Source organism: Balaenoptera musculus, chromosome 1, assembly GCF_009873245.2.
Source record: "Balaenoptera musculus isolate JJ_BM4_2016_0621 chromosome 1, mBalMus1.pri.v3, whole genome shotgun sequence".
Classification (NCBI taxonomy): domain Eukaryota; kingdom Metazoa; phylum Chordata; class Mammalia; order Artiodactyla; family Balaenopteridae; genus Balaenoptera; species Balaenoptera musculus.
The window spans coordinates 135,322,769-135,337,800 of NC_045785.1; the positions used below are offsets into that span (position 1 = coordinate 135,322,769).

General features: G+C 55.3%; 1 protein-coding gene across 1 annotated transcript in view; it reads left to right on the forward strand.

Annotated features, from left to right (window-relative positions):
* Window positions 1-237: 237 nt before the first annotated feature.
* Window positions 238-15,032, forward strand: part of QSOX1 (quiescin sulfhydryl oxidase 1) — a 39,392-nt gene continuing 24,597 nt past the window's right edge. The window contains 2 exon segments of the mRNA XM_036853612.1: window positions 238-755; window positions 9,840-9,940. Coding sequence (XP_036709507.1) covers window positions 488-755; window positions 9,840-9,940 — 369 coding nt within the window. The 5' untranslated portion in view covers window positions 238-487.

Here is a 15,032-nt window from a genome sequence, read left to right on the forward strand (position 1 = left end):
CTTTCTGGGAACAGCATAAATCGGTCCAGTCTATTCCAACGGACTCTTTTCCCGTTGGATATGGGGCCTGTGAGAAGCCAAATGACTTCCCGGAGTCCCCAAAAGCGACAGGAACGCGGGCCCGGGACTCTGCCCCGCGGATGTCTCACACCTATCATTTGGCGGTGGGGGGCTACGGGGCCTGGGCTGCGCTCCCCGCCTCCTGGGGCCGAGGCGGGAACCCGACTAGCTCTGAGGTCTCGGCGGACTGCGAAGGGGGCGCTCGCAGCCGGGCCCGGACTCCAGCGCCCGGCTCCGGCTTTCGTCCTTCGTCGGCTTTCCTGCCCACTGGCCGGAGGGCGGGGCGGGGAAAGGGGCGGCACCAGGCCACGGTGGGCGGGGTCACGTGGCTCCTCCCCGCGACGGAGACAAGAGGTGCGGCAGAGGCGCCCGGCACCCAGTCGTCCGAAAGTTGTGCGCAGTGGTGGACTCCGCGCAGCTGCAGAGGATGGAGTGCTGTGAACGCGGTTCCGGGCCGCAGCCGTCGCTGCTGCTGCTGCTGCTGTCGCTGCTGCTGGTGGTGCCCGGCGCTGGCGCAGCCCCTCGCTCGACGCTCTACTCGCCCTCCGACCCGCTGACGCTGCTGCAGGCTGGCACCCTGCGCGACGCCGTGCTGGACTCCCGCAGCGCCTGGGCGGTGGAGTTCTTCGCCTCCTGGTGCGGCCACTGCATCGCCTTCGCCCCGACGTGGAAGGCGCTGGCCAAAGACGTCAAAGGTGAGAAACTGGGTGCGGGGGGAGGCTCGCTCCACTCGCCCCACCCGGGCGGATCCCCGCCACCTGCCTCACGGAGCCCCACTTCAACGCTGCCCGCTTCCTCCTGCCTGTCACCTCAACCCATCTTCCTCTCTGCCCCTCCCACTTCCCCCCAGTTTCTCAGCCCTCAGCTCCATCTTTACTCCCGCCCCTCCCTTTCTTTTTCCCCTTGGCCGGTGTCCCGAGTTTTCTCCCCCTCCCCGCGGTCTGGGTCCCCAGACCTGCTCTGCTTTCCTTGTCAGTCTTCTGCCGGCTTATGGCCCCCATCCCTGCGACGTGGTCTCCTTTGTTCCTCCTCCCTGACACCTTACGGCTTCCTGTAGTTCAGCCTTGCGGCAGACCCCTTCCTACCAAGTTCCCCAGCTGCGGTGGGATCAGTGTCGGGGAGAAAAAGAACTGATACTCATTCTGCCGCCGCCCCTATTCCCACTCCCGCCTTCCTTTCCCCACCCCTTGGCTAGTAGACCCTGCCGGTAGGTAGACTTCCTTCCTCAGCTGTATCTTTGAGGCAGAGTTTCCCTGTTTCCTGTTTCCCGGCCGCTCCTGACCTGCTGCCTCCAGCTCCTTAGCTTCTGGGCCGCATCCTTCTCTCTTCTCCTCCTTCTGCGCCTTCTCCTTCTGCTTCAACCTGTGAGCCCAAAGGCCCGACTGAGTGCAGCCTCTTGGTGTGGGTTTGGCCCTTGCTCCATTTTCCCCTTCATTGGCCTGACCACTAATACCATATTTCCTTCATTCTAAGAGACTGTCAGTTGTGAGACCCACCATTCGTTTACTAATGGCCTGCGGGGTAGAGGGATAAGACGACCGCTAATAGATGTATAGAGATTTAAAGGTGTACTCCATTACAGAAAGGTTAATGTTTTTAAAAACTTAAGATTTGGAGCTGAGTAAATATGGCAACAATAGTAATGAATATTTATTGAGCGCTTACTGTATTGTATGTCAGACACCTTCCTGAGTACTTGATGTGTATTATCTCAGAGTTTCCTTTGCACAGGTAAAGATCCCTGTGGTGTCATCCATCTGCCTAGCCCAGGTAGTGGGTATTTGGGGGGCTGGCGTGGCGTGATGGTAGTGGTTTGCTTCTGATTTGCTGCCTCTGAATGGAGTTATTTCCTGATAACTAGGTGGTGCTAGGGCCCTAGCAGGGCTCCTGACCTTCAGCGGTCACTGAATGAGGACTATGGGCATCTTAGGGCGTAGGCCTCTTCCTGGAGAGGGAAGAACTGGAACTGTTTTTCCCCTGCTGTGCCGTTTTCTTGATAAACTCAACTCTTTGCGGTAGAGTAGTGCATTTGTAGATGTTGGTTTTCAAACTCAGGCCACCTCTTCCCTTGAGCAGCTTGCATGGTGGTTCCTGAAGTGGTTAGATGGAAAGATGTATCATCTGTTAGCCATATGGTCTTGGAAAGTTATTTTTAAACAAAACCGATAAACCGTTTTCCCTCCAATTTACACGCAGACACTTGTCTGCATGCCTCTCTGGTCCCATCACTTGAATGTGCCATTTCTCAGCAGCTCTTCACACTGCATCATTTCAGTGATGTCAGCACATCTGGTCAGGGCAGGAGGCAGGAAGAGTGTTGAATGTGGAACTGGAACACCTGAGGGGCACTAGGTGTTCAGGGGACACCGTGAGCCTGAACATCATAAAAATTCCTAGGTCAGTTTACACTTTGAGGCCATAAAAGTTCCTTAATGGCCGCAGGTGGACTCAATCTAGAAGATTCTTACATCTTGAGAGTGCTGGACAGAAAGATTAGCTTCCAGCTGACTCATGGGTTTGGCCTCTGGCAACCCAGAGCTTTCCAATGAATTGCACATCCAGATACTGACCCAGCCTGCTCCTGGATGAGGGTTGCCACTTCCCAAAGACCCAAAGGGGTCTTCTCCCCAGTGCATAGAATGAGAGTTTCCCTAAAAAAAGCAAATCAAAACTTAACCTCAGAAAGGAAAGTGGTGTCTGTAGAGATGAACCACAGTCCATGGGAGATGGGAGATTCAGGTGAAAAGTGGAAGTCTCCCACGAACCATGGAGGTGTCAGCCCCCTAAGCAAGATCATGTCGACGGGAGCGCTGGCCGAACCTGGTGTTGGCCTGCAATGATAAAGAATGCCTCCACTCCAATCCAAGGAGATGTTTCCTGGTGAGGCCCTTCAACATCTCTGTATTCTGAGGTTCCTTGAGAAAGTTTGGTTGTGGGCCGGCAGAGGGTTGCTCTCGCACCACCCTGGACCCATGGGCCTGTGGCCCCTGCCCTCTGCAATTGGTATGATTGCCTTGGGTAGGAGCAGTGAGACTGTGGAAGGTCATGAGGGGAGAGAAGAATTTTGCAACCCTGCCCAACTGGCCTCAGGCATTGAATCTGACTGGCCAGGGCTCATTTCTTCAGTAAATTGTAGGCTAGGTTCTCTGGGGCAGTTGTTACCCTGGGGCAGAGAACTTGTTTCTAAGAATCTGGCTCACCCCTTTCTATTCCAGAGCAGCTCTTACTGCTTCACCATGTGTTTGGGAAATTGATTGTGTTCATTTTAGACCTTCAGTCCTCATCACTGGCTAATCAATCAGCAAATATTTGTTGAGTGACCTCTGTGTGCAAAGCATTGTTTACATTGCTATTGGGTAAATCACACAGCAGGGAAATTGACACCAGTAAGAAGCTGTATTTGAAAAGGGTCAGAAGAGCATAACTCAGCCATTTCTTGTTTTGGGAATTCAGGGAAGGGGAAAGTCACAGAGGCCTGGTCACCAAAGGCCTTTATCTAAGCAGTTATTTATTATACACTTGCCTTATGCCAGGCACTGTGCTAAGGGCCTTTATAGGCCACTGTTGTATATAATCTTTATGAGAAAATATCTGAGCAACAGATAGCCTTTCTTTTTTTTTTTAACCGATAAGTAACTTGCCCAAGATTACACAGATGCTGGAGGGGGTTCTTTTTTTATTTTTATTTTATTTTTTTCTATTTTTGGCCCCGCCATGCAGCATGTGGGATCTCAGTTCCCAGACCAGGGATCAAACCCACGCCCGCTGCAGTGGAAGCACGGTGTCTTAACCACTGGACCACCAGGGAAGTCCCTGGAGGAGGTTCTTTTTTTTTTTTTTTTTTAATACATTTATTTATTTATCTATTTATTTTTGGCTGCATTGGGTCTTTGTTGCTGTGTGCAAGCTTTCTCTTGTTGCGGCGAGCGGGGGCTACTCTTGGTTGTGGTGTGCAGGCTTCTCTTTGCAGTGGCTTCTCTTGTTGCGGAGCATGGGCTCTAGGCACACGGGCTTCAGTAGTTGTGGTGCACTGGCTCAGTAGCTGTGGCTCGCAGGCTCAGTAGTTGTGGCACATGGGCTTAGTTGCTCCGTGGCATGTGGGATCTTCCTGGACCAGGGCTTGAACCCATATCCCCTGCATTGGCAGGCGGATTCTTAACCACTGCGCCACCAGGGAAGTCCCTGGAGGAGGTTCTTGAACCCAGCTCTTTCTGACTCTCCAGAGCCTGGGCAGGTGGAGAGCGGGGAGAAGGAGGAAGGGTACTCCAGGTGGGAAAACGACCTGTGCAGAGCATGGAGATGAGATTTGTAAGGCGTGGGTGTTGAGTGACAGCGAGCAGTGTTGGTTTCCTCCCTTTCTCTCCCAGGGCATGGCCGTCCTCTCCTGCTTGTACCCCTGCGCTACTAGTGCAGAGCCTGGCGCAGGGTAGCAGCTCACTGAACACTCATGCAGACCGATGGCACAAGCCTCACGGGATTCCAGATGAGGCTGTGAGTGACCAGGCCTTCTGGGGCTGCTGTGGCTCCTCTTGACTCAGACCTGGGGTGTCAGCCAGGTGTGAGGGGCGGGGAAGGCATTTTGTCCGCGTCATGACCTCACTGCCCAGAAGCTGGCAACAAGGAGGAAGGGATGTCGTGGTAATGGCATAGGCCTGGCCAACTCGCTGTGTCAGGAGGACTCCCGGAGACTCAGGCGGGGGTCTCGTTCTGACCTCTCGACCTGACTGGCTCTTGTGGTTTGGGTGGGTCTGGCCCCTGCCTTAATAGAGGCCCAGGCTGCTTAGCACTCAGAGGCCTCACGGCCATTCTTCTTGGCGAGAGTGTTTTGCCATCCAGCACCCACATGGTTGTCAGAGCTGGAAAGGACTTGAGACGTCCTCATCTTGGCCCTCGTGTGACTGGTGAGGAAACGGAGACCCAGAGAGGAGACGTGTGGAGCTCATGGTGCTTCGACCAGTTGCAGCTGTCTGCAAGCCCTGTGACTCTGGGTCCAGTGCCCCTTCCTGGCCTTGTGAGTGGGGTGGGTATGCCGCCTGTGACTCCAGAAGGAGCCCATCCCCCTCACCAGAAAGCATCCCCTCTCCCGCCACCCAGGGTCCGCAGCTGTGCTGCCTACACTTACCTCCCCTCCCGTCCGCTCCATTTGCTCATTTCCTCTGTCAGTGGGGAGATTACTTTGCCAAGGCAGTAATTGCACCAGGAAAGTTTTTTTTTTCTCCCTAAGAGTAGGGCTGGACTGAGACTGCTAATCCTTTTGGTGTTAGGCCTGCAGGTTGTGGTATTAAGTCACCCGACACTTTAAAAAGCCTCTCTCACCCAGCTCTGTACCTCTTTGACCGCAGTGCACTTCCCGTAAATGCAGCTTTGCTTTACCAGTGGAGCACTCAGATAAGGGTCCTCTCTATTCCCGGTACTGTTACTAGAATGACGAATAGTCAGGCCCGCAGTGATTAGGGTCAAAACAGAGCTTTATAGGTCATTATGGCTCATTAAGGTATTGACGTTGATATTCCTGAGAAACATTTCTCAGCCCGGACTCTCCCAGCACCTGACTGGCCCCACGCTCCCCCTCCTCCTCCCCCTCGGCCTGGGGCTGGGAAGAAGAGGCACCGGTTCCATTTCATGGAGGTACAGGGAATCAAGGCGTAAAGAGAGGGAGTCACAGACCTTCCAGGAGCTGGGAGCTGAGAACTCTCAGGCATCACCTCCCGCCTCCATCCCCGTTACTAACACCCACCCCACCCTGCCCCCTCTGAGTTTCCTGGCTGGGAGCAGAGAAGCTCTCTGTTGTGTCCTGGGCCCTCTTGAGACCACCGGGGAGGCTCAGATCCTGGGTTCAGATCCCACATTCACCACTGATTAGTTGTGTGCCTTGGGCACAGTTATCTGATCTCTATTTTACAGTCTAGGAAAGCAGGTCTAGAGATGAATAAATACCTCCTTACTTTCTTCATAGCCTAGTTGCGCACATTAAACTACATACATTAGACACATGATAAACTCTCTATAGGCCTGATATCACTATCATCTAAGTAAAGGCTGAGTCTATGATATTGACCAACTCTTGGGCGTTATAGAGAATGGTATGTAGCTAGAAGACGAAACTGTTTTAACCATTTTCTCTCTCACAGGGAAGGTTGTGACTGGAGCAGACAGCAAAAGTATGAAGGTAGCCTCCTGACCCTGGTGAGGCAGAGGGACAAAAGTGGGGTTTTGGGTCTGGTAGCCTTTGGACCACTTGGAGGTCTCTTGGTCTCTGTCCTCGTTTGTAAAGCGGGTAAAATGGTGCCCACCTCCAATGGCGGTGGTGGAGTGGGAAAATCTGGAGTGTGCTGTGGACGCTCGCTGAACACTAGCTTTCTGTCCTCTCCTCTCTCTGTGCCTTCAGAGCCTCATGCCCCAGCGGGCAACAAGCAACAACTCTGGCCCGAGGGATGGCGGTCTGCACTCTTGGAGAGGAGAGGAGTGGAGCAGTTGAGGCCTGCTGTCCTTGGTCACCCTGCCAAGTGGCCTTGTGAGACCCCCTGCCAGGGGCCCTCACTGGTGGAAGGACACAAAAGTGCCACTCCTCCACCCTTAGGTCTAATTGACGTGCTGATTCTTTTGCGAACAGTTGGGCCTCTCCTGGGGGTCTCCCTGAAAAAAGCCCTAGATGCAGAGCCAGAGCCAAGCCTGAAATGTGCCAGATGACCCTACGGGGTGACCTGTGCTTCCCACCCTCTGCTGGGCCTCCCTTGGGCAGGAGAGGAGCCATAGAAAGGAGGCCTGGGGTGCTCTGCCTGTGATCCAGGGCAAAACCCCATCCCTGGGCAGCTCGCTTCTCCTGCATTCGCAGGTGATGGGCATTAACCTCACCCCCTGCCTGGACCTGAGGATAGAGTAAGGCTGAGAGAAGATGTTCCAGCCCTGTAGCAGCCCCAGGACTGGGTCAGTTGTATAATTCAGTCGATAGTCACTGAGCACCTGTTGTGTGCAGGATAATGGGGAAGCTAGGCAAGGAGGATGCAAGGATGAAGAGACACTTAGGGATGGACAGGCTTGTAACTGTGTGGTGGAAACGAGAACAGGGTCCTGAGCCTTGGGCTTGGAAGGCAGCTCTTCCTGGGAGGAAAAATCCCGTTCAAACTGAGTTGTACCTGACAACTGGGGGTTTGTTGGGAGGGTAGAGGTGGCTGTGGGAATAGCCTAGATGAGCATTGTGCTTTCAAGGAAGGAGAAAACATTCAGTGTTCCTGGAGCATAATTTGGGGAAATGGTAAGAGGAAGCTGGGTGGGGAGGGACCAGATTAAGAATGGCCTGATGCCTGTTGAGTTTTCTTCTAGAGGCAATGGGAGCCACCAAAGAATATTGAGTAGAGAGTGACATAGATCTGCAGATAGAAAAGATCACTGGTGGCTGGGTAGGCTGGGGATGGGGCATATTAGAACCTTGGCCAGGAGGGAAATGAGACATTTCACCTGGACAAGAAACCGTGCACTAGCTCACTAGGAGGGTGGGTTAGAGGTGACGTGAGAGGTAAAGAACCCGGAGGTGGGGAGAGGAGACACGGGGGAGGGCAGGAAGAGACTCGGGAGGGAGGGTGGACAGGACACGGAAGCTGGTTGGGATTGGTGGTTCCGCGTGGCTGGACTGCCTGATGACTCTGTCCCTCCTACGTGGTGCCGCCAGTGGGGGAGGGGTCGGGGAGAGCAGAGTGTCAGGGAGGGCAGGAGGGACGCTGTGCCGAGCCCAGCGTGGAGCAGACCCTGATCACTGACCACAGCAGGCTGCCCTTCCAGCTAGATGTAAAGCTGAAGGATGCAGGCCATTCGGGTTGGCGTGTATTTGTAGCTCAAACTGTTGCCCTCCTGTGCTAGGGGAGCCGAAAGCTCCCCAGAAGGGGTTTGGTGAGATGGGGTAGCGGGGGATGTTGGGGAAATGGCATCATAGGATGTGGCTCACCTGTCTCTGCTGAACACTTGCATTCACACCCCACTCCCCCATCCCCACTCCCCTCTCTCCCGCCAGGATTCAGTGCCAAGAGTAGATTGCCAGCAAGAAAGGAGAAGGGGGAGAGGGGCTGGGGAGGGAGCGGGTGTTGCCTCTGGCCTGCCTCACAGTGCCAGACCGCCTCCCTCGTGTCACCCCGAGAAGGACCAGCTTAGTTGCTCTGAACCTTCGGAGCCTTTCCTTTGAGGGACGGGTCAGGGGCACCTGGGAGGCATCCTGGCCCTTCCACACATCTGTCCTGCAAGTGAGGGTGACACTCCTCCCCTGGGCGTAAAGGTTCTGGGAGCTCTGATGCCTTTGGAAATAGTGGTTTTTCAGATGTTGCAAGGGACAGGTTCTGGGGCGAGGTAAGAGGTCCCGGCAAAGCCACAGGTCTCAGGGATGTCATTTGGATATTAGTCTTGTGTCATTAGCGAGTTCTGCGTGGGCTGCCTGTGTAAGTCCCCCCACCCCATCCTGTGCTGCAGGTGGGAGGGGTAGGGCCCTGTGGGGAGCATGTGTGCCCTCCCCCACTCCTCAGGCAGGCTCGCTCCTTCCCTCTTCGGCCTAGAGGTGCCCGCGTTCCGGGGTGCCGGGGAGCCAGCCCTGAGCCCCAGGCCGGCGCGCCCTCACTGGTCCCTGCCTGCCTTCCCGCAGCGCCGCCTCTGCAGCCCGCCTGGTCTGTGTGAGAGCCCTCACAGCCTGCCCTGTCCACTCTGCCCTCCTCGTCTGCTCACCCCGGGCCCCGGTTGCCTGTCACCTGCACTGGCGGTCAAGGCTCCGCTCAGTTCTCGCCTTTCCTGCCAGGCCCCTGCTTGGTGCCCGGGGCTGGTCTCCCCCGCGGCCACGTTCCTCCAGGGCCCCGTGCCACACGGCGTGGCGCCAGTGCCTCGCCACCGCGCCGTCTGTGCGGCTTCACGTGCACGTCCTGCATCCCGGCGGGAGCAGCCTCACTGTAACGTGGCACTTTGGTAGGTGCTCCCGGGGCACCTGACCTGGAACCGGAGCTCAGGAGGCCTGCCCGGTTGATGAGTTTGTTTTCTGTTTCCCAGATCCGGGGCTGTGGCCCAGAACGGTGCCATTGTTCTCTCTGCCAGTAAGTTCCAGCGGAGGGAGGCCTTGTGGCCCGGGGCCTGATGAAGGAGCAGGGTGCCCAGGCAGCCGGCCTGGGGAGCTGTTATCTTCCGGACTCTGGCCTCAGGGCTTCTTTCCCTGTGGCTTCTAGATCCCAGGTGTCGTCGCCTTCCTCCCCTGGACTTCTGCCTCCACCTCTGGCCGGGGGGCCGGTCCCCACCACCCTGTGTCCCACCCACCCAAGCTGGGCTGATGGCCATTACCTCTGGCCTCAGAGGCCGTCACCGAGGGTCCACGGGGGAACTCAGCACTCCTGAGGCATGCTCTTCACCCTTCTGGAACTGATTCTCTCTAGAGGGCAGCAGAGACAGAGGCAGTGTCCCAGGGGCTTTTCCCCAAGAGAGCCAGGCTCATCTCATACCTCTCTTCAGCTCCTCCAGCCCCTGTGCCCCTCCCCCACTGCAGAATAACGGGGGACGCAGCTTGCTGTCCTGAGTGGGGTACCGGTGCTGTTTAACTGTGTCCTAAGCACAGGCTAAATGCAGAATAACCCAACTATCTCAGAGGCCGTGTTTTGAGGAAGGGGTAACCTTTCTCCTAAGAGCTTTGGGGGCAGGTGCCGTGGGCATTGGTGGCGGTGGGGTGTTGCGTGGGCGAGGTCAGCAGGCAGAGGTGCCAGCCCCTCTTACTTACCTCAGCTTATTTTTGTTTCTTTTCTCTTCTTTTGTCCTTTCAGATTGGAGGCCGGCGCTGAATCTCGCCGCCCTGGACTGTGCTCAGGAGACCAACACCGCAGTCTGCAGAGAGTTCGACATCACTGGCTTCCCGACTGTGAGGGTGTGTGACCAGGAGGGGCGAGCGGGCTCGGGGGCGGTGCTGTCGGAGCACAGTGCCCGCTGCTCCATGCTTCCCTGCTGTCTGCCTGGCTGCTGGGCTCTGTGGTGTCCTCCAGGCTTCTGGGCTTGACCTGCTTAAATCACAGCCCCTGGAGCATGTACCTATTTCAGAGGCAGAAAGGGGTGTGAACTGGGAGGCAGAAAAGAAAGAGGCTCACGTGGTCTGGCACATTCTCCCCTTTATAAGGAAAAGGGGCTGTGTGTGGTTGTGTTGGGATGGGCAGATTTTAGCTGTGAGAAGTGATCATCACCTGAGCTGGTGAGAGCTCCCAGCTCCCAGGGGCCTCTTTCCAATCAATTCCTCTGCCGCCTGACCTCCCAGCCTTAGAGGGCTGATCTAAACCCTGTAAAACCAGGGTTTAGGCTCTGACCCACCTGTAGGCAGGATCAGACTCAGGGGGTCTCATGGTCCCCCAGAAAAGGTCCCCTGAGACAACTGGCCAACCTCATCCTCATCAGGTAAGTGCCTTGAACCCAAGAGGCTCAGAAGTGACCTGGCAGGAGAGCCTTAGCCCAATGCCTCAGGCAGCAGGGATCTCCATCACCAGAGTCATCACACCCAACACATGAGGGCCCTGTCACCCCGGCTCTGGCTGCAAGTAGCACGAGCTCTCTGATGAGGCCTTGCCTGCCAGCCTGCCCACCGCGGGGCATCAACCACTTAATTAACATCTGGACAGCTTCCAAGGCTCTCACATCCGAGGCCCTGGGAAGCCCAGAGCAGCAAGGCTGTGCCATTATACTTAGCACCCTCCCCAGAGCTCAGGCCCGGCCGTAATCCAATTAGTTCTCTTCCAAATTAAAGAATCCAAATCTCTCTCTCCACCTATAAATAATTAGCCTGCTCCCACCAGAATGGCATCTAGAAAAGCAATTTCCTCTGTGGCCACTAAGAATAATCAGGAAATGCCTTTGAAAACTGAAAAGCCAAGCATTGTCCCTGGAACAAGATACCCCTGAGTTCAGGGGCTTCAGTTGCCAGGCAGAACCAGGAACCATATCTGAGCCTGATGACGCCAGGAGAATTCATCTGGAGAGCAAGGCCCCAGGATCCTCCAGCAACGTCCAGCTCTAACTCCATGTGACCTTTCTGTTCTCACGGCCAGTGAAATCCTGCTGGGTTCAGGGTTTCCACAGCCCCGGAGAGCTCCCTCCCACACGCCTGTTACCACTTAGGGTCAGGGCCCAAGCCCCCATTCAGCTGGCCTGGGGAAGTGTCCTGAGCCAACAGCTACTGCTGTATCATTTAGAGGTGGCAGCGGAGACATTGTTTGTCAACTGTCTCTTTTAAGTAAAAGGCTTCCGTGACAGGACCATGGTCCTATCCTTGGCCCCAAGATGTGTAACTTAAAATATTCAAAATTACTCTCCAAGGGGAGGACAGAACCCTCTGTTCCTTCTGCTGAGGCAGGGCAAGCAGCCCCGCGTGGGAAGCTGGGGGAAGATCAGTGTGGCAGCAGGAGTCCCTGCACAGGGGAAGGGGGTTGGCATTGGTCCTGTGGCCAGGTCGGGACATCCTGTGGGGGTTCGGTGGGGGCTGGTGCCTGGGGCATTCTGTTTCTGTCTGGAAGAGGCTGGGGCTCGGGGGGTTGGAAGGAGATGGCCCAGGTTTGTCGGGAGATCCAGAAGCTTCTCAGCACCTATCCGAGTCATGCAGCACACACAGCCTGAGTGCCCCAAGTGACTAATCATCTCCTCAACCGCCCATCCTGCTGTGGGAGGGGTGCTGGCAGGGCCCTGAGCTGGGCTCCTTAACTGCCTTCACACCGGCGGCATCTGGCTGGGCTGGGCTGGGCTGGGCTGGTAGTGACCTGTGCATTTCTTAAGAGCTCCAGAGACCAGTGTTGTGACCTCCCTCGGCCAAGCCCTCCCAGCCTCTCCTGAGGAGCCTGCAGTTCAGTTTCAGCAGGGAGAGGGGCTCGGGGCCCTGTCCTTAGGACTCTGGTCCAGGGTGCAAGTGGTTCTAGCTCCTGATGGGTCTCTGTTCTAAGGCCCTAAGCAGTGGCTTTCAAACACTGTTACTGTGACCTACAACATTTACAGTGAGATCCAGAAGTTGGTTTGTATCTGTTATCCCTAAAACAATTGTTTCATAAAACGCTATTCTTAGTAAGTGCAGTACACGCTATTTTCTGTTCTATGTATTTTTTAAAAAGTACTGGCTGTGATTCACTAACTTGATTTTACAACTTAACCACTAGATTACTTCTAGTGTTTGGAAAACACGACTCAGATTCCAGATCTCCAGAGATTCTGGCCCGTTGAGAGCCCGGTGTGCATGTGGGCAGCGTGGCTGGACTCCCTGGGAAGCAGTACACCCTAGAGGTGGGCCTGGCTGCCAGCAGGCCAGAGAGACGGCCCTGTACCTCTGTCTGCCATCCCCTGGGGACTGGAGGCTGTCCTCGCTCCCACCCATCAAGGCTGAGAGCTCTAAGATGAGGACATGTGTTGAACAGGGGGAGGAGAGAGTGTCACTGGTGTGACAGGGACAGGCCCGTACAAGAGTATGGCCACGCCCAGTAACATGTGTCACTGTCCCTTTCCTCTGCCTCCTGCGCCTTGTCACCGTGAGCAAACAGTGAGCTTCTACCAGCCCAGCCTGTTTAGCAAACAACTGGCCCTGCAAGGCGGGCCAGCTGTGTCAGGGCCCTATCAAACTGGAGCCGGTGCCCATCTGGAAGAGAACAGAGGGGAGGGAGCGAGAGGTAGCTTAAAGCTGGTTTTGGCTGGAGCTTGGGGACCTAGAGGCTGGAACCTCAGGGGTAGAGGCTTTGCCAGTGGGCTGCAGGAGTGCCCCTCAGTGGGTAATGGAATAGGACCCTTTTGTAACCAAAGGCCTGGCTGGGATCAAGATTACAGGAAGCAGCAGCATTGGGTGGGAGAGGACAGAAGTCTTCCCTTTGCAAGATTCTGAGGAGATAATTGACACAAGTTCAAATCCTGGCTCCCCTGCTTACTGTGACTCGGGAAGTCACTTAATGCCCTAGCCGCTGGCCTCAGTTTCTTTGTCTGAAAAATGGGATGATAATATCTACCTAATAGGATTGTTGCCAAGTATGAAAGGAGGTCTTACGTGTGAGAGTGCCGAGACACTGTGGTATTAGCCGAAGTTCCATAAATGTTAGTTGTCTTCCTTCCTGTTGCCCTGTGGGCTCGTGGTAGCCCCTCTGTGATACCCCATTTGAGGCAGTCCATCCATCAACTGCTGTTGAGTGAATGTTTGCTCGGGGCACAGCACTGTGCTCATCATCGTGGAGAAGCCAGACCTGTAAGGCATGGCCAGAAACATAAGCGAGGCCGGCCAGAGAGGAAGGCGCTGCGCACAAGGGCACTCAGAGCTCCCAGCTAGTTGACAGGCAGGGAGTGATGTGTACACGGTGAACGCTGGGGGAGTTTGCCTGGGGTCACTGAGTTCTTTCCTTCCCACATCAGAGAGGACTTCATGGGGGAGGAGGAGTTCCCGGAGGACGGAGACTTCTGAGTGGGTGGAGTTTGGCTGGGAGAGAGGAGGAATGCAGGCAGGATATGAGAGCAGAGGATGTGGATGGAACCCTGTGGGGAGTTGAGAAGGCTGGTCTGGCTGGAGCAGAGGCTCTTGTGCGGGGCTGAGGCAGGACCCCGGAAGGAGGGAGCCCAGGGATGGCAAGTCCTGAATTCAAGGCTGGGAGTGGGGAGTACCGTTTGGGCTGTTACTTTATGTGGCTCTTGTGAGATGTCAGGGAGGGGGACAGGACTCAGAAAGACGTCTCCTGCCTCTCTCTGGAAAAAGGAGATAGGCCCCCCTCTCAGCAGTCACCTGCCCTCTGCCAGGTCTCTCCTCCACTGACGGTCCACAAGGTAGGAACGGTTAAGCTTGTGCGTCCTCGCAGGCTCACTGTAAGGTATTTGGAGGTCGCTCTCCTTAAAACTTGTTTTGAAAGCCTGGATTCAGTGCCACTGATGGTCGCCACTGCAAAGCGTGCTTTCTGTTTAGCCTTATTTGGCCCCCAGGAAGGCAGTTGCTCCTGGATAGGTTGGTAAAGACCTGCCCAGTGCCATCTGGTCACCTGCCTTTGGGGAGACAGGGAAGATTCCAGGGGCTCCACGGTTGGGGAGGGCAGAAGCTCCTGTGTCAGGTGTTGAGAGGAAAGGGACTGGGTGCTGACTGCTTCTGGAGGAAACGAGACTCCCTGCTGGAGTCTTAATTGCCTGTTTCCAAGGAGTGTGGCCCTTTCCCTTGGGTAGGGCACACGCCTCCAACAGCTGACTTAATAAGCATGCAGATTAATAAGAGGACAAAAATGTGCCCTGACTCGATTTTAATGTGATTTTTGCTCGAGCTTCCAAGCTGATCAAAGGGTAGAGATTCTCTGTTCAACTGAACAGATGTCCTTTGAGTGTTTCCATGTCCTAGACACTGTGCCAGGTACTGTGGGGCTTGCAGAGGTGAATAAGCTATAGTCCTGCCCTCCCAGGTGGGAGGTGGGTGGGTGGGAAGTTCGGGTTCAAGTCCATCGTAGCTGAAATGTAGGGAATGGGGGCGGGGCAGTGGGAGGTAAGTGTGGGTGGAGGCAGATCCTGGAAGGACTCGAACGCTCTGAGTTTGGACATTATTCCTTGGCAGTAGGGAGTCATGGAAGGGCTTTGAGGAAGAGGGACATGATCAGACCAGAATTGTCCCTTAGAAACCCAAACAAGGTGGCAGTGAGGGTGATGGCTCCATCATTTGAAAAAATGGAGCATATGACCATTTCTGAGGGCATGAGGTGGGGACAGGTAGAGACAGTGGTAGTGGTCCAGGAAGTAGGTGGTAGGCCCTGGTCTCAAGGACTGTAGAAGAGGTATCACAAAGGTCAAGTTCACAGACCACAGGCGTTGTGGGAGAGGGAGATGCTGGTCTGGGTGATGGGGAGGAGGACGATCACTGGGTGAGATAAGGAACATGGGTGGAGAAACAGGTTGTGGGAGGGGTGACTCAGTCTTGGAGAGTGTGTGTGTATTGGGGGAGGGGTGCCCTGACACCTGGAAGAAACAGAAGTTAAGACAGGTGAGGA